General features: G+C 27.4%; 4 protein-coding genes across 4 annotated transcripts in view; 2 read left to right on the top strand and 2 right to left on the bottom strand.

Moving 5' to 3' along the window:
* Positions 1–5213: 5213 nt before the first annotated feature.
* LOC107997140 (surfeit locus protein 4 homolog) lies at positions 5214–7234 on the bottom strand. Its single transcript, XM_017055574.2, has 3 exons — positions 7096–7234; positions 5804–6478; positions 5214–5693 (listed from the first exon to the last, which is right to left on the bottom strand). Exons 1-3 carry the CDS (start codon positions 7144–7146, stop codon positions 5607–5609), a joined length of 813 nt encoding a protein of 270 aa, XP_016911063.1. The 5' UTR covers positions 7147–7234; the 3' UTR covers positions 5214–5606.
* Positions 7235–8909: 1675 nt separating this feature from the next.
* Positions 8910–12810, top strand: LOC107997131 (dual specificity protein phosphatase MPK-4). Its single transcript, XM_062073359.1, has 2 exons — positions 8910–11955; positions 12086–12810. Exon 1 carries the CDS (start codon positions 8910–8912, stop codon positions 9951–9953), a length of 1044 nt encoding a protein of 347 aa, XP_061929343.1. The 3' UTR covers positions 9954–11955; positions 12086–12810.
* LOC107997132 (paired mesoderm homeobox protein 2-like) lies at positions 10092–12532 on the bottom strand. The gene is made up of 3 exons (XM_017055566.3): positions 12398–12532; positions 11804–11979; positions 10092–11024 (listed from the first exon to the last, which is right to left on the bottom strand). The coding sequence occupies exons 1-3, from the start codon at positions 12519–12521 to the stop codon at positions 10632–10634; spliced, it is 693 nt and encodes a 230-aa protein (XP_016911055.1). The 5' UTR covers positions 12522–12532; the 3' UTR covers positions 10092–10631.
* The window catches only part of LOC107992516 (uncharacterized), a 51270-nt gene continuing 36463 nt past the window's right edge, over positions 11305–26111 (top strand). The window contains exon 1 of the mRNA XM_062073355.1: positions 11305–11417. Coding sequence (XP_061929339.1) covers positions 11315–11417 — 103 coding nt within the window. The 5' untranslated portion in view covers positions 11305–11314. The remainder of the gene's footprint in view (positions 11418–26111) is intronic.

Raw genomic sequence — 26111 nt, 5'->3', positions numbered from 1 at the left:
AAGATTAAGATTAACATTTAATTTAATATATTAAATAGATATAAATATAAAAGGATTATAACTCTAGATCAAGGCGCAAAAATGTCAATAATACATAAGCATTATATGCGTTATATGTTTCAATAAAAAATATTAATACTAATTTATCTTATAATTATATGTTAAAAAATACAATAGAATAGAATAAAATACTTAAATAAATCAATTACATCTGAGAAACGCAAACTATGAAATATTACTAATATTTGATTAAAGATTGATTAGATACAGTGCTATTAACCTAACCTATTAAGATATCTTGTGTTAGTGTAAATTATAAAATAAGTTTTTTCCTATAATAATTCTTAGTGCAATATAATCTATCATAAGAAATTGTGCAATAAAGTTTAACAGTTTACAGACAAATAGAATATTTAGTTCTATTGAAATGTACTCGTAAACAGATTTTTTTTATATTTTTATTTTTACATTATCAATATTTATTTCTTTTTCCTTTTTTTCAAGAACAAAGGAAAGGTAAATATTTGAAAAGTTTTATATTATTACAAGTAAAATATATTTATATAATTTATAGATATATAGTTTCATATAATTTAATATAGTTTATATAATTTTTTTGCAAATTTTAGATAAAATTTATGTTATATTAATAATTAGATTATCTTATTTATACTATTCGTAATATTATATTAATGGGAAAGTTAAATCAGTTTTTGTTTTTTGAAAGATAATTTCAAATGACGCATATTATCATTGCTAATGAATTTATTTTATATTAATTTTTATAATATTATTATAAACGAAATACAAGACAGATATGATATTTTATTTATTTTATAAATTTCTTATCTCATATTTGAAATAATAATTTCATAAGAAAATGTTTCTTATATTTTTTATGATTGTACATATTTCTATATATACTTTTTATATATAAAATGTCTCACTTGGTATGACTATTTCAATTTATACTTTATTTTTTACATATTTTCCGTAACGAAAAATGTTTTAGATAAAAAGTGATTTCAAGAAGAACATTTTAATATTATTTATTATTGTTTTAATAGTACTTTATTTTTGTGATATTATTTATATTTAGAGGAATTCGCAGAAAATTTGTATGAAAATTAAATCATTTTTTTTAAACAAAACTTTATATTTTTTTATAAATTATTGATAAATTAAAGTTATATAGTAAAATATATAATAAAATATTAATTCAGAAAATATTTAATTATATTAAAATAATTTTTAATTTTTTATAGAGAATGTTGAAATATATCAATTTATATATAAGGGAAAATAATAAATAATAGAAAAAAAATAAAAATAAAAATTGAGAAATTAGTGCTATCTTTGTGTTTTAAATTAAATAAATAAATATACACAAAAAAACAAATAATAGAAAAAAAAATAGAATAAGAATTGACTCAATGTTGTTTTTTTACTGTTAAAGATATCTTTTCATAAGAAGGATAAAGTAGAATAAGAATTGAGGATTATTATATTATATAAATTTCTATCTGAGAATCTTATTGTAAAAAATATCTTTTTAAAAACATTTAAGAAATAGCACTAATTGTCAATTCTACTTACTTTATTTTTTTTATGAAAAAATGTCTTTGATTTTCAAGAGATGGCGTTGATTTTCAATTCTTATGCTATTTCTATTCTTTTTCTACTATTTATATACAGAGATGGCGCTAATTTCTCAATTTTTATTTTATTTCTATTCTTTTCCCGTTATTTGTTTATATTTGTCTTAATACATGATCAGAGACAAAATATAAAATGAGAATTAAAATTTTATGTAAAAAATTGATATTATATATATTTTTGGATTTATAATCTCTAAAATAATAATTTTATGAAACGTAAATGCGAGATTTTATATTTGGTTACAATGTAAAATTTAATTAAATAAAAAACTAGTCCAATAACAAAAAGAATAAAAATTTTGAAAGATTCTATTGAAAAATATCAAAAATTCATTTTCTTTCTTTTATTTGTAATGTCATAAAGTATTCCAAAAATATATATTAATTAATTATTCAATATATAAAATACAAGGTTATTAAATATGAAACAATAGGAATTTAATATAATATAGTTTTAATAAAAAATTATAAATTCAATTCTTTTTCTTATATTTTTTTATTATCTATTTTATTTTATATTGAAATTTGATATGTATTCGATATTAATCTATCTTTCTTTTAAGAAATTATACGAAAAGATAAATCAGTATTCATGATTAACAAATTTGTCTTGTGTTGTGAATTATTTTTTTATGAAAAAATTTTTTTCATGAAAAAATTTCATTGTAAATTTCTTTAATATTATTTGTTATAGATCGTAAAAATAGAAATTAAAATTTATTTAAAAATCAAGATAATATATAGCTTCAATTATTATTATATTTTAAAAATTTAATATCATGCATTTTGATAATTGCAATAGTTTCTTTTATTTTTAAAAAAAAATAGAGAAAGATTTAATTGCAGGACAAGTATACAAGTATGAATATTGAAAATAGAATAAAGAAATATCATCAATATTCTTGAATATAAATTATTATTTTAAAAATTATATTTATCTTTCCTATTTCGAATTCATCAACAAAAATTTTTTTCTGTTTTAAAATGTGTGAAAAATTTAAGAAAAATAAGAAAAATGTTAGAAAATTAAATATTATATTTATTATATATAAAGTAAAAAATATTAAAGTATCTTCGCCAAGATCTCGTCCTGCTATTCACTATTATTAAAAATGTAATTATTCATATAAAAAATATTATAAATTTATTATAGATTCTTTTGAAATAAATATTATATGAGAATGTATATCAGTAAATAGTACATCAATATATAAATATTTTTTTTTTAATAATAAATGTTATATTATTTTTAAATCTTTGAAAGAGAGAAAAAATCATATAATATGAATAATATATATTATATATAATACGTATAATATAATAATTTATATAATATAAATTTATAATAAATTTTTATTTTGTATTTTATATAAAACGTTATATTTAAAAATTTAAGAAAATGTAATTGTATTTCTTGAAATTTACATATCGATTTTATAAAATTATTCGACGAAAATTAATACATAAGATAAAATTTAACAGCTCGTTATAAAATCAACTTTTTAATGTGATATATAAAAATATAATGTTAGAAAAATATCTTAAATATTTATTAGATTAGATTTATAAAAATGTTTTATTTAGAAAATTTTGAAGTAAAAGTTCATAATTTATAAGTATTTATTCAATATTTTGTCTTAATAGATAAATAATTAGGAAATTTTTATATGATCTAAGAGAGAAAAGAAATATAATTCATTTTATTAATATTTTCAGAAATAAAAATTCTTTTTATGTTATAATCGAGTTAGAATGTAAAAATTTATAAAATATATAATATAATGTAAAAAATATATATGATATAAAATCACCATTTAATAATAATATCATAGGAATAAATATATTTTTATAGATGTATCGAATTTTATTTATTATAGTTTATGAAATATTTCATTCTACATTTTTTATTTGTAATTTCATATTAAAATGTAGTTTCTAATTATGAATATTGTAATTTTATTCTATTCTAAATTGACTCGATAATGTTAATGAATAAAATGATAATGAACTTTGGAACATCAAAAATATGGAACGAACTTGGAAAATATATATCTTATGGGACTTTATGCACAGACTTTCTTATCTGTATTTAAATGATCCGCGAATTCCATAACAAAAAAATATATTACATGTCATGTCTATTTTTTATTTTGTTTATGGTGAACATATGATTCGTAGATAAGATATGATAATTTTAATTTAATGACTTTTTATTAATTCTGCTACTCATCTTTTAGATTGTGTATTTCAACATATATATATATATATAATATTAGTCTTCGTTCATAACAACTTATATAATAAGCATTATTTAACTTTACTAATATTGATTTTATTTAAATTTATTAAATAAAAATTTGTAATAGAATGTTTTTTGATAATATTAAATGCATTTCTATTATTATTTTATAAAATTTTATTATATTCTATTATTATTTTATTAAATTTAAATCAATAATATAAATATTAAAAAATTATTAAAAATATTTATATTATATTGTTCATATTCGATATAATTGTAAATGATTAATATTTATAAATTGAAATTTATTAATATTAGATTGGTAGATGTTTAATAATATCATCAATAATTAAAATTAAATTTTAATTTCTCCAAATATTTTAAACATATATAATTTAATTTATATTTGCTTTTTAAATAAACAATCTTTTGCTTTTAAATAAAAAAGAAAAAAACTTGCGATTTATTAATAACAAAATTTTATATACATATATACGAATGTAATAATATTTGAATAATAATAGGTGAGTTATATCTCACATTTTTATATATCATTTTTTATATTGTTAAATCTTAAATAAAATGAAATAAAATATTTTTTTATATATTTATGTTAAATATATAACATTTATATACATATATATATATATACATATAAATATAAATAATATTTAAAATTTATATATAAATATAAATCGGTTTATAAATAAATCATTTATCTTACGATAACAATTTCATTAAATTGCTAAAATCGCCTTACTAGTTTTACGTGAATATCTATCGTTCAAAATAGGATGTCTTGATTTATTAAGACATTTCGAAGACATGTTTATTACACCATTGAAATATTTGTTCCCTTAATAATCATCATAATAATAGTCATTCATTCTATATTTTTATTTTTGAAATTAAATTATTTATTTAATGTTATAATTTTATATTTTCGCATGGCATTAATTAAGAAAACAGAAAAATAAATATTTTTATTTATTCACTATTTTAACTATATGAATTTGTTTAATGATTATTTTTAAATCAATTTATTTTAAGAAACTTATTCATTAGGTGAATATAAATGTAATTATTAATTATTAATTGATGAATAAAAATTATATAAATAGTAACAATGAAACTCTGATATGAAATATTTATTTACAATAATTTAATTGTATAAAAATTTCGAAAATGTAATATCTTCATTTTATCTTCTTAAATTTAATAAAGCAACTTAAAAATTACATTTCTATGGAAGAATATCTTGATGTTTAAAATCATGCAATCCGACTAGGATTCAAGATCAAAAACAGAGAAAATTAAAAACACACAGAAAAAATATATTTTGTTTTTCTTGATAAATGTAGTGTCATATGTACAATGCCATTACTGATAATATAAATTAGTCTTGGTGTACATTGTCTTCATCTTATTTGTCTCTAAACTGTTTTATAGTTACTATTTCATAGTTTTTCATTTTTTTTTCTTTATGTATTTAAATTTAAAAAAAAGAGTAAAAAATTTAAATTCTACTTTAACAATTTCTTTATCCAAATTAAATAATTTTAAATGAATGGATGCTATAGTTCTTTATCCAATAAACAATGAACTTATTATAACTTGATTGAGCATATAAAGGAACAGGAATGGGAGACTGCTTTTACTTAATGATCATGACAATGTAATGATGCATATTCAAGTGATAATAACATCTACCACTCTTTTTTATGTTCATCCATTGATACACCTCCAGGTCCTAAAGAAACTATCATTAAAAGGCCACCAATTACTGATAATGTCTGTAAAAATTTAAATTTATTATATTTAATATTCTTAATTAATAAAATTATAAAATAAATGATTATTAACTAATTTATAATAAAAAGTAATAAAAAGAATTGAAAAATACCTGGAAAAAATCATATTTAAGGAAGTCTCGAAGTGCTTTATATTCTGGAATGGTCCACCATGCATTGTGATAAAGATTCAATGCAGATAATAGTAAGACAAGTAACAGTGCACTGAGTTTGGTTTTATATCCAATAGTTACTAATACCATCAAACTGCTTCCAAGAATATCTTGCAAAATTTGAAGGAATGATATTTCAAAACGAATTAGCGTAGTAAACATAAATGCTAATAAAATTCTTCCAGCTAATTGTAAAAGATTTTTAGGCTTATTATCTCCCAAACTTGGAACACCAGCAAATAATGATCTGCCTTCTCCTCTTGATTCAGCCAAAACCAAAAGAAGTGCTCCTATTAATGCCAAATTTCTAAATAGAAATGTTATATCCCAGAAAATATTGTAAGCTAATGTCTGAAGAACGACTATGAAAAACAAGATTCCACAAGCAATGCTGACTTTCCATCTTCCGATAACCATGACACACCCACCAAGTTGTCCAATTAAATTAACAAAGACAAATACTGTAGCTAAGAAGCTACCACAATGCCAACTATTGTTCATAAATTCTTTTTGCTCTGACCATTGAAACCACATTCTTAATCCATCTTCTAGAAATGTAGCTATGAGGCAAAGTCTTGCAAGAGTTGGCAGTATATGCTTTCCATTACGAATTACCTATTAATAAAAAATAATCATAATTAGAATTATATATTATACTTAAAATATAAGAATGTATTTATATATTTAAAATTATTTACATAAGTTTTTATAGATATTGAATATTTTCTTTTATTAAAACAACTAAAATAAGCATATAATAAAAATAAATTTTTTTATAAAGATTAATGAAAATGAAAAAAATATTATATAAATAAAAGTAATTCTAAAAAATTAATATCTTCATAAACATATAAATAAATTTTTATTCGTTAAATTTAAACTAAACAATAATATAAATTTTGTTCTGATCTCAAAAAATTGATATGAACATGGTATATATAATATATAAATTCCCTAACCTTTAATTTTCTAAGGTACAAACATTAATATAAGAAAGTTTACAATATTTAATAATATTATAGAGTCTTTATATCAAAAAATAATCAAGAAAATAAAAAATTAAAATTAAAATATGTGAATGTAATATACTAATCGTAACACGATGACGTTGACAGGAGTACACCTGTGTTCCTGTAGGAATTTTGCTGATTTTTTGTTATGAATTTCTGAGCGTGAAATTAAAATTATTCATAAAAAAAAAATAAAACGAATACGATGATCCATAAATTTACCTGATCTGCGATTTCTTCCGCTTTTGAGATCACCTCCTGCGAGATTAGCATCTTGTTTTATTTAAAAATCAAAAAGTATCCATACACTTACATATACACACGTGCGCGCACGCAAGTGATACTGATAGAAACGAGTAGACAAAGACAGAAAAGGAGAAAGAGAGAGGGAGAAAATTGGAGAAACACGGAACAAATAACCTTACCGCTCAGCACAATTGTGTAAGCGGTAGTAAGTATTCTTGCAACTCTTCTGAATGATGTGGAGATCGAGGTACGCGTCACTTCCGGCATACGTGGTCAGTACAATTTATTTCATGGTCTTTTTAAAAGTACAAAGATCAACTACTTAAATTATATTTTCTTTTAATTTTTTTAAAATTTTCTTTTATTATATTCTTTATTTTTTCTTATTTTCTAACATATTTGTTTTAAGAAAAATATTTCTTTATTTCAAATATTTCGAATTCGATAATAAAGTTATTCTTTAACTAAATTTAAATAATCTTTAAGATAGATTTTAATAATTTTAAATGAAATATATAAAAATATAGAATAATTTGTTTGAACTAATAATATAATTGATAAATAATTTTTTATTTTTATCTTTTTATTATAATTCAATAATTTTGTTTATTATGTTAATATTTTAATATTTTTATTTTATTTATCTGCAATAGAATATAATTTTGATAAAGTATGAAATTCACACTTATTTTTAAATTGAAAATGTGTATATATATATGTAAATATATGTATTAAAATATATAAGTATTTATATTGAAATAAATATTTAAATTATGTATATATATATATAAATTGATACATATAATATTATTTATATATATTGATTAGTACATCTTTAAAATACAATATATTTTATGGTTGTATGAAATAATGAATAAATTTAATTTTTAAATTATTTGTGCTATTATTATAATGTAATAAGATATTTTATTAATTAAAGTTATAATTTTTTTGCAAATTAAAAAACATTTTAAAAAATTCTAATAATTATTCTATAAAAATTATTTAAAACGTGATTATTTAATATTAATATTAAATGATGTTCTGATAATTCAGCGATGTTTTTTAAACATAAAGAAACAATTGTATGAATTATAAAGTGTTGCATAATTAACATATTTATATTTTAGATTTTAGAACTAGATCATAAGAATATGTATACTGAAGCGCCATCTTAATCATACATTGAGAAATAAAACTAGTATATTGTATATTGAAATCTGTTAAATGTAGAATGCGTGTTTATTATTTTGTGTTATGTAAAAGTGGGAGGATAATATTTCACTTTTAAAAATAAAGTTTTTATAAATAAAATAAGTGAAGTTATTGATGAATTTGAAATTTTAAATATATTGTGTCTAATAATAATAATCTTTCCATCAAAAAAAAAAATATAATTTTTTTATAAAACATGTTATTATTAAGATTTATATTTTTCATATTGTTCAAATAACATTTATAAAATTAATTTCATAATTCAAAATACTACAATTATTATACGTTTAAACGAGGTAATAAAAAATATAATTTGTATTTAAAGAGCATGTTTCATATTTAAATATATTTTGGAAATTCCACATTCTTTTACATATGGATATTTGTATTTCTAGGAAAGTTATTTATTTAGGAAATCTTTTTATGTTATTATTCTTTCTATGATAATTTTCATTTAAAAATTTTGTAATGATTTAATTTATTTTATTATATATTTTATATTATAATTGATTAATAAATTAATTTTCATTAAAAATACATGCCGTAGCTTTATTCTTTATTCTAGCATAATCAGCATGGCGCAAGAAGCAACTAGTAAGTTAATTACAGAAGATTTTGATGCTGGTCCATCAAGCTATGATGAAATTATTCCTAGCTTGTTTCTTGGGAATCTTACAGCTGCTACTGATATCAAGTGGTTAAAAGAAACTAAAATAAATTATATACTCACTGTAGATTCATGTCCACTTCCAAGAAAGATTCAAGAGCTTTTACCAAATTTGATTATAAAATATATTTCAGTTACTGATATGCCACGTGAAGATCTCTTAACTCATTTTGAAGATTCTTATGAATTTATAGATCATGCTCTACAGTTAAATAATAAAATTTTGATACATTGTTATTTTGGTGTCTCTAGATCAGCTACAATTGTTATTGCATATTTAATGAAGAAATATGGAAAAAGTTTCTACGATGCATTTGAAGTTGTAAAAAAAAAAAGGCGTTTTGTTGGACCTAATGCTGGATTTTTGGCACAATTAAAACTTTACGAAGAAATGTGTTTTGGAATAGATAATACTAATGTACAATTTAAAATGTATAAGTTACAAATTGCAGCAGATAAGGTAAGAAAAGCAAAAATTTTACCACAAAATTGTGCAGAATTAATAAAACCAGATCCAGCTCTTGCTACGGTACATCCAGAGCCAACAGTATATCGTTGTAAAAAATGTCGAAGAATCGTAGCTAGTGCTAGTAATATTTTACCACATATGCCAAAAGAAAAACAAATTTGGAGACATATAAGTTCGAGAAAAACGTCTAAACAATCAAAACCGTCACACGAACTATTAGAACCGTTACAAAAAGAAGAGCAACAATCTGTAGAATTTTGTACTAAAACATTATTTGTGGAACCGCTAGCATGGATGCCCGACATAACGCATAATGTTGAGGGTAAATTAAATTGTCCAAAATGTAATACGAAGTTAGGTTTTTTTAGTTGGATAGCGGGTAGTCAATGTCCATGCGGCAGTAAAATAGCACCTGCATTTTATTTGGTTCCTTCAAAAGTAGATTGGAGTAATGCTGTACAAAATGTACAAGTAACTGTATAGTATTAAAGATATTTCTATAGTTAAAAATTTTGGACGGATGATTAACATGTAACGATTAATATATAAGAAAAGGTTTTTGAAATCTTTTTATGTGGTTTTAGCTCGATTAGTATTAATAACGATTATACATGTGACCAATATATTTAGAAAATTTATATTCTAATTTTGTGCCAATATTCGTACATTACATATAAACAAATAATCGTATTCATTTTACGACTGTAATTTTACATATTTCTTGCCGCAACGAGTAAACAACCCGTTCTTCCACTGTGCGATCTTCGTATTTATATATATATATATATATTTTTTTCCTTTTTTCTATGATTAATATACATAATATAATAACTTTGTAGACTAACATACTATTTCCTGTATAGATGTCTTGTATTAAGATGCGATAATACATTTACGATTTTTATTATTTATTAACTATTTCAGTTCTACAAAATAACATTTCGAGTTATTTTCATTACCCTGTATTTTATTGCTTAAATCCTACTTTTATGCATTTGTGTTTAATCTATTGGTCCTTTTGCATAATAATATTTCCCAATATTTTTTTTATATTAACTTACAATTATAATATTGGTAAAAACTTTGGTATTTTATAAATTGATGATGCTTGAAATTCGCAAATTAGAAAATAAAATTAAGAGAGAGAGAGAGAGAGAAAGATTACATGCTTGCGTGCATGGGAGAATATGAAGTTCCGTATGGATGCGTCCTAAATCGTAATGCATTTAAATTGCTCATCGTGGATCCTCCGTGAATTTCTGTCTGATGATACGGAGGAAGATTAACATTTCCTAAATTACTATTTATAAATCCATGGCAAGTAGATGTTTGCATAGATGTGTAATGCTGCGACGATCTCCAATACTCGCTATAGGGATATTGCGTCACTTGAGGGGTTTGCAAAATCTCCGAATTATTTTCCTGCGTATGCGTTATTCTGATAGGTCGTAAAGGTAAAGTAGTTTCTACTTCTCTGTTAGTAGAGATGCCTCGATTAATAGCAGAACTTCTTTCATTCCGACGAAACTTGGCGCGTCTATTTTGAAACCATACCTAGAATAAAAATTTTTAATTATCAACATATTTATATTTATAAAAATTATTTCCATTTATTAAGATTGTGTTTATAAAATAAGAGAAATATAAATATAATAGTTTGCGATTCATATCTTGATAATAGAATCAAAGTTTATGCAAATTTTATAGAAAATAGAAGAACAAACAAACATAAGAAGGGACATGGCAAGCAAAAGCTGGATAGCGTGACGACTTCTGGCAACCGTACAGTTCACGGCAGACAGACAGAACGGAGATGAGGAACTTAACAGCAGCACTGGCAGTGGATGGATCGACACGAGCAACGAAAAGTCTGCTTTCTGCACAATCGTGTAACAGTCACCAGTCATCACACACGTGCTAGATACGAGACGTATCATACAGCATGCGGTACGTCGTATGCCAAGCACAGATGTCGCTGGAACGACAAAACTATCCTGCCAAGCTAATCATAGCTCCTTGCCCCTGACAACCTGTCTCCTCTGATTTTCTGCTTAGCTATCCACGGCGACCTCCATCCTCTTTCCTTTTTTTTTCTCTTTTATTTCTTTTCTTTTCTGCACCTCTGTCTGTCTGTCTGTCTGCCTGCCTGCCTGCTTGCCTGCTTTGCCTGCCTTCTTTCTAACGTTAGCCACCATAATCCCAAGAAACATATGTGAACTTGGCCCACCAGCGATACGATACTTTTTCTCTTTCACATATTCATCATGGTTTTTCTTCTATTTCACGAAGTAAGTATCATTTTTGAACGTTTCATTTAATTATTGTGACGTTACCTGTACTCTGGCTTCCGATAAAGAGACACGTGTTGCAAGTTCTTCTCGAACAAAAGCGTCTGGATAATGCGTCCTTTCGAACACCCTTTCCAAAGCGGCTAATTGTTCTGCCGAGAATGTTGTCCTACTTCTTCTGGGTCTTCTACATGCAGGTGCCGTAGAAATTTCATTACATTCTATAAAATACACGTATGTTTATTATTTACCACAATTACTTCAGCCTGTGAAAAAATTCGCGATATCGTGTGAACGAAAATGAAAATTCAATTGAAATATTTCAAGATGCCGCTCACGATAAGGAAGCAACGTTTCCAAAACATAAAAAGCAAAGATGAGAAGCAGTACAGACGTAGCTATTCTTGAATGACTCCACTGTGTTCGAGCGTTCATCAAAGCGGTATAATGCGAACAGCATGACTGGAAACACGCGATTTCGATAAAATCAAACTCATCGTAGATCATGGATGGAAACGTGGAAACACATCAAGCGTATATTCCGACTTATGAAACGCGTGATCTCAAATTTTATTCAATTTTATCCTTACGTAAATGTTTATATAAAATAATTTGATTGTACATTTCCAGAATTCTTACCTAAGGAGTTAGTTGGCGTCGATAATAAGCGTGAGACCGTGAAATCTTGTGGTGTATGAGGATTCGTAATCTGTGAAACTATTACGCTGTTGTTTTCTACTTGTTCCGAATTTCCACACAACATTGTTTCGTTTAAATAATAAATCTCCTTAAGAGAGTGGCAAATTTTAATTGAAAAAATGAATTATAAATTTTGTTACTCTTCAAGTAATTATTCTTGATCACTTTGAGATATCGAAGTAAATACGCGATATAGTCATTGTGGTGTTTAATAAATCGTAAAATGAAACTTCTTATTTTGCACAAATGACATAGTAATTCGAACTTTACGCCACGTGCTGCTCATATTTGAAATTATTCGCAAAACATTTTATATGTACATTTTTTTAAAAAATTATAAAGTTTGATTTTTTAATATTGTTTTATATAAATTTGAGTTTAGTAGTTTAATAGTCCCCATGCGAATATTTTAATTAACAATTAGAATATCGAAGAATCTGATATGATTTTTTTTAATATTAACAATTTTTATATACTTTTTACACGTCAATGTGATTTTTATCGCGTTGAATTGTTATCTAGCATGTTATCCACGACTAGAATCAAGGTTATAATTCGATTCACTTTTTATAGATCTTGCGAGAAGAGGTAACTTGGGTAGAAGTACATATCCCTTTCTTTTTTCGTATCGAACGTTAACCAAGAATATGTAAAATAGACAAGATAAAAAAAGAACCGTATTGGCTCAATTATCGTATTATACGAACATCAATTTTCTCTCGTAGGATCGGCGTTTACCTACTTTAAATCGATTCTTTATGCTAACAGCATAGTGTAACATTTCGTCATTCTTTGTCGACGAGTATGTTTCTTTATAGCTTCATAAATCAATCGTTGTTTTACGATTTTCTCACGAGTTGCAATGACCATTCTATTTCTATCGTTTCCAAAATATCTTCGGTATAAACGTGATTTGTACAAAATGGCGATATAGTCCAAGAAGATCTTTCTTTCTGTAACAGGCACTCTACACGAAGAAGTACGTTTTAACGGGCAAGTTGTAACGTTCTATCTATAATAAGATTTATTTTCAAGGACGTTGTCCTCGAAGGATTACATACGAACAAAATTACAAATATACATGTATATATGTATAAATATATATATATATATGTATATACATATGCATCGATCACGCACTATATTGTTAAAACATCTTCGATCAAGTGGCTCCGTTCAATTTCAAATGTTGGTATCATCCGAAACGCGCGTAAATCACAACTAGTCGATCGATTTTGTCGGAAGATCGTTTCGAATACCGTGAAACGAAGCCATCGTATTAGTTGATGCGGCGAGATGCCAACTGACTTGGCCGAGTTAAAACGTACTTGAGGATCCTCCTCAGCCTCTTCATTTGTCTCTCCTCTTCGTTCTTTCCTCCTTCTTGTGTTTTTCTCGCTTTATCTCCCTCTTCGTCTCTTATTTTGCCTCTCGTTCTTCCTTTTACGAAGGGAGACACGCACGCAGGAGAGGAGAGAAATAGAGCATTTCAAGAGTAGGTGGAGATTTCCTTGGCAAGCCCCACCTTCATTAGATCCTCATTGGTTTCTAAACGATAGCACGGCGGCTTTCTGGTGTTTCTGGTGTTTCATACAACCCTTCACGGGCAAAAGAATTTAGGCGTGCGTGGTCATTCAAAAAATTTGATTACCATCTATTTTATTTCCATAAGATGACTTTTGTCGATATTTGTGTCAATACTTTCTTTAGAAAATCGAAAAACGAATTTTCTTTCCTCTTATATATAGATATTTGCGATTTATTTCGAAAAGAAAAAGTCACTCTGGATATTTTCAAACGATTCTTCTTTATTAAGCTATGCATCCTTTAAATTGAATTTTTGAATTTTGTAGAAGAATTGCCACTGTATTACTCTTTTTATATTTTTTTTCTAGGGAGCTTTTAACTAAAATATAATTAAAAAACTCTATTTATCTAGTACTTAATGATTTTTTTCTATTTTCAAAAATGAAAAAAAATATTGAAACGAAAACATTGACACATCAAAAGTAAGACGACGGTAGATATATAAGCTGTTCTATAAAATCATTTCCAAAATTATTTTGAAAGATGGATAAGATATTGACATACTTTCATAACTTGCCAATAAAAGCATTGAAGGCCGCAATATTGGAATATTAAAATAAATATTCAGTAATAATTTCGCAAATTTCGATTGTCAAATCTCGTTTATTTTTTAGTTATTGATTTTTTTTTCTCTCCAAAAAAAGAATTTTAATTAGATTTCATGTTAGATTCATTTCAAGAGTTAAACACGAGATACATTTATTTTGATTTATAAGAAATGGATAAATGAGAGGCGCCGGCGTTACGGTGGTTTCGATTTTCAGGGACACGCTAAACCACGGTTCTTTATGTCCCGGAACATTGGTCTTCTTCATAGTTGCGGCTTGACTCTCGTTACACAAGGGTGTCGAGTAACGATTTCGCCCTAACCGTGAGCTCTCGATCCTTCCTCTCGTATATTCCGAATATACTTTCTTTTATTTTCTTCGAAAATATAACGGGTACGCGTTAACAGCTTCTCAATTCGAGTTAATTAATAAATCACGATGCTTCGATATTTTAAATAATAATTGAACAATTAAACGATCAAAAACGATCCTTAAATTTTCAGAGAAATAGAAAGATATTTTTAAGGATGTGTTTGAATTTTTCGATCAATTTCAATTTTCAGATAAGAAAAATATCGATAAACCATTATCTTTTTCTTTTTTTAAAGCCAATTTTAAGTTTCGTTACGTAATCTGAATTTTTTCCAAGTTCTTTTAACGATGTCCGACGGCAATGTTGTATTAAAAAATAGTTACATAATTCGAATCAAGATGCTTGAGTTATTGAATACTTGAAATTCTAATCGATAAAAAGAAGGAGGAATTTAAAAAGAAAGAATGGACAAAGGTTTATCGAGAAAAAAATTATTCGAAAATTAATCGAAAGAACAGGATTATATTATGATCGTACAAAATGTTGATATAACTTTTAATATTCTTTGGACGATAGATTTTATAGATGAAAACAAACGAACAAAAATTAGTATGAAAAATTATCGATTATTATTTACTATATACATATTTACTTTTTTGTTTCATCTTCTTTCATCGAATGCGAATTTAAATTATTCATAGTTTAATAAATCTCAATCGAAATTTCTGTGCGTATCAATTTTTATGTTTGTTTTGCCCTCCAAATATACGAATGTATATCTATTCCGTCGTAGAATCATCCCCGGCTCTCAGCAAACAATTATATTCCCGGCGATTTTATTTATACGAGGCTTTTACGAGCGCAGTCACTCTTGCTGTCAACTGTGTTGGCTCAATAAAACGCGGCCATGCATTCGCTGCCCACTTTCGACATTCGTTTGAAACCGAATTTTTCTCGAAATAAAGTACTTGCATCGTGCATCTTCAAAGATTCGTAAGTCTTATCTCGAAAGTTTTATCACGAGGCTCACGAATCATTAATAAGCATTTAATCAAAGCAATGATGTTATTCGATTAATTTTATCTCTTCTCTTCGTTAATTTCTTTCGAACATTATCCTAGAAGTAATATTAATCAAAATACGAATTACTACTACTCTAATTTTTCATCAATCAATTACTACTACTTAACTCTTAATACTTTCCATAACTGGAAAATCGATAAATATACGCCTTTTCCTATAATAATTTTAATTATCTTCTTATCTGATGCTGTCCAACAATCGAGAGAAGACACATTAACCTCTAACGCTCTAATTACACTGAACGAATTTCTTTAAGTGAAAACAAAAAAAGAAAAACAGAGGGAGGAGAGGAGGAATTTCTCAAGTCTGGAGAACGGCAATAAAATAGTTCGTTTTTGGTATTCCAGTCGCTATGAGACGAACGGGTGCGTCGCGACGTGGTGACACGTACACGTCGTACGTCGCGCGCCGCCCAACGAAAATTATGAGCCGAGTCTGGACACTCTCCGTGTCTTTGTCGTTCTCTTTATCTTGTAACCGAGACACGGTGCCCTTCCACGCTCGCCTTTGTTCCTCTCTCTTTTGCTCTTTTATTTTTCCTCCTTTTCCTCGCGCGCGCGCGACTGAAAGGAGTTTACGGATTCGCGAAAGAATTTTCGCAAGATCCGTTCTTTTCTGTCGCATCCTCTTAAGCGTCGCGCGACGATAAATGACTCTTAAGAGGATTCTTTCTTCTTTGGCAATGAAAATGTTTTGCATTGCATTTGGATACTGATGTTCTCCCCTCTCTCGTGATTTTCGAGCAATACTTTCGAGTAGAGATGTGATTTTAAACTGTTTATTACAAATTTTTTACTAATATATTAAATAAGTATTGAAATTTTTGTATCTTCACCAAAGTACCAACACGATTACTTTTATATAAATATTAATAATCCATTAATAAGAAATCGATTCTTTTTAATATCTGCGTCTTTGATATTGGATCGAAATTTGATAAATAAATAAAATCGATACTGTTACTAATATACGTAATTTAAAAATTAACGATTCGATCCACTTTTATTATAAATGCGTTAATTTTAGGAGATCGTGAGAGATCTCGGCATGCGTCACCACTGATCAATGTCCGTCGTGTAACGCGGAGGGTTCACCGAAATCACAGATGCAGTTTTGACCACCGTGACAGTGATCGTTGCTTGACAATTCTCGAAATAGTTTCCATATGTATTCTTTGGAGAAGGTCCTCGCGTATTTTTTCATAGATCTCCATATTTTCGATTGCTCTTTTTTTTTTTACTCGTGCGACAATTTCTCTGTCAATATTCATAAATTTCTTGTTATTGTGCACATATGCACATATGCATCTAAATATTTTGATTACTGATGGTGGCATAAATTTCATCTTCCATTATGCATATACATTTTGCAATTTTACTTTTTCGACCGATGTTTCTTCTTCACAATTTTCGTGCTTATAATTTATTTTACGTACCTTTACGTTTTTTTATATCTATTCAAAATATATCAATCCTCCGATCATCGGTTTATTTTTTACAATAATCGTAATCGTGTAACGAAAATTAGATAAATTTGGATCTATTATTATTTCCACGGAAGAGAGGATAATTTTTGTATACTTTAAAATCTACGAACGGCTATATTTCATTTGAATTTACGAAAATTCCTTTTGCTTTAATCGTATAGAAAAAAAAAAAGAAAAGCTTTTTATCCCCCGAAGAATCCTGACGAGCAAAAACTGTGTGAATTTACGATGATTATCTAACAACTAACTTCCGAATTCTTCTTTCAAATTTACCTCCTGTGGACGTAGCAGCGTTGAAGGGTGGCGAGAAGCGACATTTAACGTTCCGTGACGCCTTAAATCTATCCATAAAAGGAGACTTCTCGTCTGGTATCGAGAAGAAGACGAGCAACCTCGTCCCAGACCACGGAAAGCAAAAAGCAGAGCGGAGATAGTGGTCATTGGCCACCGTGAAAACATTCGATTAACTGTGAAAAGGGATTGAGGGGAGTCTGAGAAACAGATTTCGATCTTTTCGACTTCAAACGGTTGCGTTCTCATCTTGATTTCCGTTCAAATTGATATGTTTAATGAAAAGCAGAAAAAATAGATATGCATATACAGGAGAAGGATGATTAATTGAAATAATCTGAATCGACTAATCTGAAAGAATCAAATTTTTGAATAATAATAGAATTATCTTCGAAAAACATTTTGTTATTCGAATTATATCTTTTTATTTACAATAATTATTACAGTAACATCAAAATGATGTACAATAACATCAAAATGTGTATATTAATTATTGAAACGAAATTGAAAATTAGAAAGTTGTTAGAAAATTAGCAAAAATATGATAAAATATTGAGAAATTCACAATTAGAAGAAAAAAGTCAACGAAATAGAAAATCGTTTGCGAGATGGACATCCTTTAAATGTATTTAGGATCTCTAATTTTGTAATAAAAAACGATTTTTTTATATCATTATTTCAATTTTATTGTAAATAAGCGTAAATGAATAATCTTTTATTCATTTTTAATAAAATTTTACGAGCAGTGAATAGAGCATAATGGATGAAAAATATTTCTTACAAATACAAGTACAGTTTTAGAATCATTAGAAAAATTTTAAAGATATGTCCCCATCGATATATTAACACCCTATATACGCACAATAATACGATAACAATGAACAATTCTGGAGGAGAACCAGAAAAGAATCGAATGCACTTGGCAAGAGGAAGAAACACATCATCCTTCGGTTTCTTCGCTTCGTTCGAGCAATTACAAGGGTCGTGTGTCATTCTTGCCAATTAGGCGGAGGAAATGTCGTCGAAGCGAGTGGAAAAGCCGCTGTTTCTCAACGTTTCTCTTTTCTTCTCTCTCGTCCATCGCCTCTCTCGCTCCCCTCTTGCGGTGACTGGAAGCAGATAATTTTACTCGAGTTACCCCCTAGTTCGTGGTCTGTCATCGGTCTTGTTCCTCGACGCGGACACAACTCGTTGTCTCCGTTTTTCTCGTTCGACCGTTATTGTCGATCCTTTTCTTTTTTTTTTGATTTCAACTCATAAAAGCGGTAAACCGCAATTGAGCAGGTTTTTTTTTTGAAAAAGTGTCTTTAAATCGAAACGACGAATAAATAATTTGATTGAATCACGTTGAAAGTTTCGGTTTAACAGTTCAAGCTTTTGTGTGTAGGATTATAGATAAAATTTTAAATTGTTGATTAAATGGATTTTAAAGGATTTTGTTGTTGATATGTGAACTTTTTATGTGTAATAATAGAGAAGATGATAGAAATGTAAGATAAGAAATTAATAAGCCATTAAGATTTCGATGTATATAATAACGAGATCTTTAATGATTAAAACTTGAGTAAAGTAGACTATTTGGATTACAGTGACCATTCATAACGTCGTTCATTCACGTTCTTTCTTTAATAAAACGTTTCTTGTCTACGTTTCAAAGAATTAAAGAAAGTAATTCTGTACAATATTTATTATAATGAATAATAAGTATTTACAATAATCGAAGAAAAATAGATGCCTTGTGTTTTTAATTGTAATATTTTAATTATTTAATAATATAAATAAATTTCAATCATTTATTTAATTATTATATATAATAATAGAAATCTTTGTATTTTTGAATCTAAAAACTTTTTTTTAAAAACACTATTTTATATTACAAATATAATCCGAATTTGTATTTATTTAACTTTGTATTAATTTAAAAAAATGGAAAATTCACAAGTTTTTTAATGTACTTCTTTTTCAGAAAAACTGAGCTTCAATCAATAAAAAGAAAAAAAAATAAAACATCTTTAATTCTTTTATGCTTAATATTACGTGTACGAAATATATATATACAATTAATTATTGAATAACTAAATAATAAATGTACATATATATCTTTTTCACAAAGAATAATTCTCTCCTTATTGCTTCAATATCAAATAAATTTTATCCCGGAAAGTTTAATTCTTTGGAGCGTTACGGATTATTAACGTCCCTTTTATAATAACCCTAATATACATAATAGAACATTTTTTCAACATTACGAATTGCTTACTATCCCATCCGGAACTACAAATATATATCTAATTAATTCATCTTTTCAATTTCGCTCATTTTCACGAACGAATACAATCCATTTACGTTCCATTTAAATTAACTTTTACTCCAGAAACAAAAATATTTCCACGTGGAATGAAATGGAAACATCGCGATACGAAAATAACTTCGTCATGGAAACGTTTCCTTCCCTTAAACGCGAATTCGAATTAGCGCAAAGAGAATTGAAACGATTCGTGAAACAACGAAGGAAACGAACGTCACTCTGACCCACCGTAGTCGGTTCATCCGTTCGAAGGCACGAAAAATCCCTCCCCTTTGGTTAACAGAGCGTGAACCCCGTTATGCCACCCCCTCCTTCTCTCCTCCACCCTTTGGCCACCGCTGCCACCGGTTCCGAGTAAATTACGCATTCACGCTGTTTCACGTGGCATTACGCCGCCCATTGTAATGTATGTCAAGGGTTGACCATCTTGTCGCAAGAGGGGGGCGCGACTTGCGTCTGGAAACAACGCCCGAGTTAACGTGCTGCACAGCTCGCCAGAGGACCCCCTTTTCGGTTCTCGGCCCTCCCTATCTAATTATACCTTCTTATCATTTGGCGTTTATGTCTGTCAGCGTTGTTGCGCCTCCCAGCCATGCGCTTATTATTGATGAAACGTTGACAGTAACCGTGGGTACTGCGGATCGGCCATTCAGGGGTAATTTCATAATGGACACGTTTACGACTCGATGGAACAGAAGTCGCAATCGTTGAACCGTGAATCTATCGGTTGTCGCGGACCGATTCTCGAATATAAGATTTCAATTCGGAGAGATAATTTATAATAATTGGATTTAACCCATTTTACGCTCAATATGCGTTGAGTGTTGAAAAATAAATCGATGGATCTCGCGTAAAAAAAAATATTTCTTTCTAATGAAATCGGTGACGCGATATTTAAGGTGATTTAAGGCGAAGTGTATTGTAAATATTGCTTGGAAAAGGATAAATAAATTGAATGATGAGTAATTTTGAGGAGTAATTGTGATTGATGATGATTGTAAATTGTTGCGCGTTAATTCGATTAACGAATTGGATTTCTCATTCTATTATTACACGCACTGTGAAATGTACGATTGTATAAATATACTTAGGGATCAATTATTTTAACGTTTGAAGCTTTATTGAAAATAATATTAAGAAACAAAATATAATAATATATTTTATTTCTGTAAAAATATGTAAAAATAAATTTTAAATTACTACAACAATCTTGGTTTAATTCTTAATTAATGCTTATATTTGTTAATTTAATTCCAATTTCTTATGCATTATAATACAATATTTTAATATAAATTGAAATAAAACTTGCATTGAAATTAAATTTTACTGGTACAAGAAAATCATATTCGAATTTTATGAATTCGTTTTGATACAATTTTTTTTTATCTCTATTTGATATTGGATTAACCATTTGCTTGAGCAATAAGTTATTAGCAACATTAAGACAAATTACTGTATCGATTTTGATATGCTTTAAATATTATTAAATTTAAATAATATAAACTTTTTCTTCTCTCATCTCAAGCAATTAATAGAACATTATTCAACTAGCTTCAAGTTTTGACATTTATTTATTACATTTAGTCCTTAAATTAGTTTGACACGTATTTACATATATTGAAACATCTATGATAGAATTCTTTTTTTAATTGGATTCATTTTCAAACGTCACACATCAACTTTTTCCTCGATACAATACTTCTATCGTATTATTGGCATTTATTTAGACTACGAGACTCGATCGATTATTCGTCCATTGATAACAGTGTGCCATATGTTGCAATATAATTGGATGTTGCAAAATCATTGACTTTAATCTTTTAAGGATAATCGACCGTCACCAAGCATTCAGGAATAATCTAATGGAAATCGCCTTTTTCAATATGACCATTAGTTTCCTTTCGTTACGAATAAATTGGATTAAATAAAATTCTAGACGATAGTGAAAAAGAATCATTTGATGAACGCGTTGCAAGATTATGAATGATAAAATGATGATTAGATTGTAAGGTTTGTGGAAGACTTAAATTTTATTTTATTAATTCTTATAAATACATACAGACTGATAAATCCATTGTGCAATTCGTTGATAAAAAATTAAAAAAAAAAGAATCGAGATTGTCATCAAAATTTGACTTTTCATTATTATATTATTATATTCTTGTTAACAATGTCATCAATTGTTTTTTTATGTTTTTTAAAATTTTCGATGATCAGCATTTCGTAGCTTCGAATTAAAGCAAATATCGTAAATTCTAATTATAAAGGAATTTTCTTCGAATCTCGATCCAGTTGTATCGTAAAGCTTTTTTCAGAATTTAGAAAAAAGGAATAAGATGAAATGGTAACGCGTATCATTGTACATAGATATAATACAATATGTACAATGAATAGCTAAAGTGACAATGACAAGCTTGATTCGAGAATGAGAGGGTTCATTACTGAAGTTTAGATCCTTCTTCATGTTAGACTTCCCGTGGAGAGCATGCACTACTTTTCGACATGCCCCTCTTCACGTGTTTCGTTCCCTCTCTCAAACTACTTTTCTTCTTTCGCCCTCTGTGAGCGTACCTGTAAGCTTTCTTTGCGATTCACGCGCAGCGGGATCTCTCAGTCGTGGCTTCTATAGATTTTTTCATTGAAGGAGATTAAATGGACGAAATATATGTGATATGATGTCACAAGTTAGGTTATTTTTACGAGGATGATATTCTTTTGCAATATATTTCTTACCTTTTAAGATGTTTCAAATAGAAAGGGGAAAAATTTGACAACATATTTGAGAGGTTATTTTGGGCAAAAAGTGTCGTAGAGGGCGTTAATATGTCTTTTAGTCGTTTTTAGAAACTTCTTAATAATAACTTTGTCCAATCGCAATTATTTTTGTCAGTTATGTAGTTGAATTGAAGATTTCTAAAAATTTGTGGAATTTAATTTTCTTTGTTCAATGGCTGGGACATTTTTGATTCGGGCTACTCAAAGCTTGGCAATAATATTAATTAACGAATTTGAATTATTATAGGTTCAGTATTCCTAGGATTAAGCATTAAATTAAAAAAAATTTCTGTTAAATGAATTTTTATGTGTTGCAAGGATTTTAATTAATTATCTCAATTTAGATTTCTTTTTTAAACATATTTTTAGATCTTATCATTCTTACTTTTATTGCTTACTTTTTGTTATTAATTATAATGTTTTTTTAAAATTTTATATTATAAATTTAACCTAAATGTATTTTAAAATTAGTATCTAAAATAATGTGTACAATTACGAACCTTGTAAATGAATATATTAAGAATCGTTTATACGTAAGAACTTTTATAAAATGATAATTTTTTAATTTTTTAAAATAATTTTTAGCTTTCTTTACGTCTTATCTTTTGATAAAAAGATTAATTAATCTTTCATTAAAATTATTTTTACAAAATATGATAAAAAAAATTTATTGTAAAAATTTATTTGCACTATCTAATGTTTTCATAAATTGCGATTAGAATCAAAACTACCTTTAAAATTATAATTATAATTTATAATTATTAACAATTTACTTAACAGCTTTACCTATTTGAAAAGTTAATAATACCAAAAGAAAATAATTCAAAAAAAAAAAAAAAGATAATTAAGCGAATAAATTATAAATGAAATTTCTGCCTTCGTAAAGTAGAAATTATTTAATAAAATGAGCGACTAAAAGGTTAAGAACATAGTATGTGACAAGGAGAAGCGAAGAAAAGGAACAATCGGGTTAAGTTTAAATGAGACTTGGGCACGTTTCTTCGCTTATACATACATATATATATATATATATATATATATATATATATATACACACGTTAAAAAGGCCTTGATTTACTTTCCGTCCAAACGACAAACCTCGAACGAGAACTTTTTAATATCTGTTTGCCCTAACAATCAAGCAATTTTGTTTTCTTCTTGTTTGTTGAGAGGTGATACGGTTCGTGGCACGTTTCTCCCGCTCGTATTTTATTTTCGTAACGGAAGCGAAATCCTCGTAAGTCGAAAGAGATGCTCCCATGGGAGATAGCTTTGCTAACCGTCTCCTTCGATATATGTACCCTGTGGCAAAGGGAGGAGAAAAAAAAAAGAGAGAGAGAAAGAGAGATGCGCACGTGTGCCACCCAACCAGCAGCACTTTTTCTACCTATTCCACGAATCATGTTTACTCGAGATGGTAAAACAAATTTCAGGCAATTGATTTAATCGAAATGTAAATATAGGATTACAAGGGATGAAAGAGCGAAAGAATAAAATAGATATTATAATATGTGTAAAATAATGGTTGAAAATTTTTCGTATTATTTTCGAATTTTTAAGTTGTTCGATATAGATATTGCTTTTTGTTTTTTTTAATAACAAATAAACATGATGTGTTATTATTATTACGTTATATTAAAAGAATAAAAATTGTCAATACTCGATTGAGCCATTCTTTTCTTTTCTAATTGAAAATTTATAAATAAAATTATTACATTTTTTAGATCGTTCTTCTTAACACTAGATTCGAATTTCGAAAAGATTTTTTTCTTATTTAATCACGAGCAAACTTCGTTTTCGCGTATATATGAAAAGCATCAAGAGGTATGTATATGTATTCGGGATCAGGACAATATTTGAAAACAATCTTTATGCGACCTCTCGAATCTCTTGCAGGAAACTCTGCTGCTTTTGTGGCTATTGAGTTGTACGAAACCGTTTCATCATCATTCTTCCTTCGAAATTAGGGTTCGTAGATATCGAAGGGGTTGAGGAAACGTTCAACCTCGATCGAATTTTTAAGACAATTTCGATGTTAAGCATAATTTTCTATTCAATTTTTCACGCACTTTTTTGTCCCACTTGTCAATTTAATTTCCAATATTTATATAAACAACTATAATTAAGTCACGTTTACATTATTGGCCAAATTATTAACGATTTCAGCTTGATTAATTTATTGCCAATTATTCAAGCTTTTATTTAAATTATTCGTCTTCTGTAATGATCGTATATATATTTTCAATTAAAAATAAAGAGAATGGAATAAATAAATAAAATATACTATAACTGTAATTAAGTCACGTTTACATTATTGGCCAAATTATTAACGATTTCAGCTTGATTAATTTATTGCCAATTATTCAAGCTTTTATTCAAATTATTCGTCTCCTGTAATGATCGTATATATATATATACATTCAATTGAAAATAAATGAAGAATGAAATAAATAAATAAATAAATAGAAAAATAAGCAGAAAATACTTCTGATTGAATCGAAAAGTTGGTATCAATTTAATTGCTATTCTATTTATACATTTACTCGAGCCTGCTTTCGTGATCGTGATCACGAAAATTGCCTAATGTAAACGCGGCTTAATGGTAAGAGGCTTTTGCCCGCGAAACGTCAACGACTTCTTTTTAAAAATAAGCCTTCACACCGATTACACGACACGTTTCACGAGCATAAGTACTGCATTACTTACCCAACGGCGATCGATTCAACCGATAAAGAGGAGGGGAGGGAGAGTGTCGAAACACTTTCGTGCATGGAATTCTAATCTCTCGATCGCGACAAATATCACCGCACACTTCCATCGTTCCGGGTGAATTTTGTTCTTTTTTTTTTTTTAATTTAAAATTCATTCAATCAAAACGCCGTATTTATTCTCATCGCCCGTACCAACGATCAAAAACTTATCTCGATTGATATCCAGGGTGGATAGTTTTGGTTTGCAACCGAGAGGAGAATAAATTAGGATCGATCGATCGATCGTTGCCACGATGGATTAACGTGGTTAATACTGGAACGAAGCATGAATCAGGATTACCACCTGCCACGATTTATGACCATGTGTCCCACTGTCACGCGCTACTTTCGCCCACCACCTAGTGAAAAAAAATCGAGTTCGAGCATGAATATGCAATTTCATTTCGACGGTTGGCCACTTTCGTTAACCTTGCTCTTATTGGAGAGTATCGTGTACGAAACGATTGCTTTTTAATTATACGTATTTTGAACCACGATTATTATTTCCAATGA

Source organism: Apis cerana, linkage group LG3 (genome assembly GCF_029169275.1).
Source record: "Apis cerana isolate GH-2021 linkage group LG3, AcerK_1.0, whole genome shotgun sequence".
NCBI lineage: Eukaryota > Metazoa > Arthropoda > Insecta > Hymenoptera > Apidae > Apis > Apis cerana.
This window is presented reverse-complemented; position numbering and strand designations above follow the sequence as displayed.

Excerpts from the sequence above, each read along its gene's own strand:
- LOC107997132 (XM_017055566.3), bottom strand. The coding sequence starts at position 12,521 with ATGTTGTGTGGAAATTCGGAACAAGTAGAAAACAACAGCGTAATAGTT. Across the intron at positions 11,980-12,397 it reads GACGCCAACTAACTCCTTAG|AATGTAATGAAATTTCTACG; the intron begins GTAAGAATTCTG and ends TGTATTTTATAG. Across the intron at positions 11,025-11,803 it reads TATCGGAAGCCAGAGTACAG|GTATGGTTTCAAAATAGACG; the intron begins GTAACGTCACAA and ends TTTTTATTCTAG.
- LOC107997131 (XM_062073359.1), top strand. The coding sequence starts at position 8,910 with ATGGCGCAAGAAGCAACTAGTAAGTTAATTACAGAAGATTTTGATGCT.
- LOC107997140 (XM_017055574.2), bottom strand. The coding sequence starts at position 7,146 with ATGCTAATCTCGCAGGAGGTGATCTCAAAAGCGGAAGAAATCGCAGAT. Across the intron at positions 6,479-7,095 it reads CGGAAGAAATCGCAGATCAG|GTAATTCGTAATGGAAAGCA; the intron begins GTAAATTTATGG and ends TTTTATTAATAG. Across the intron at positions 5,694-5,803 it reads TTAAATATGATTTTTTCCAG|ACATTATCAGTAATTGGTGG; the intron begins GTATTTTTCAAT and ends AAATTTTTACAG.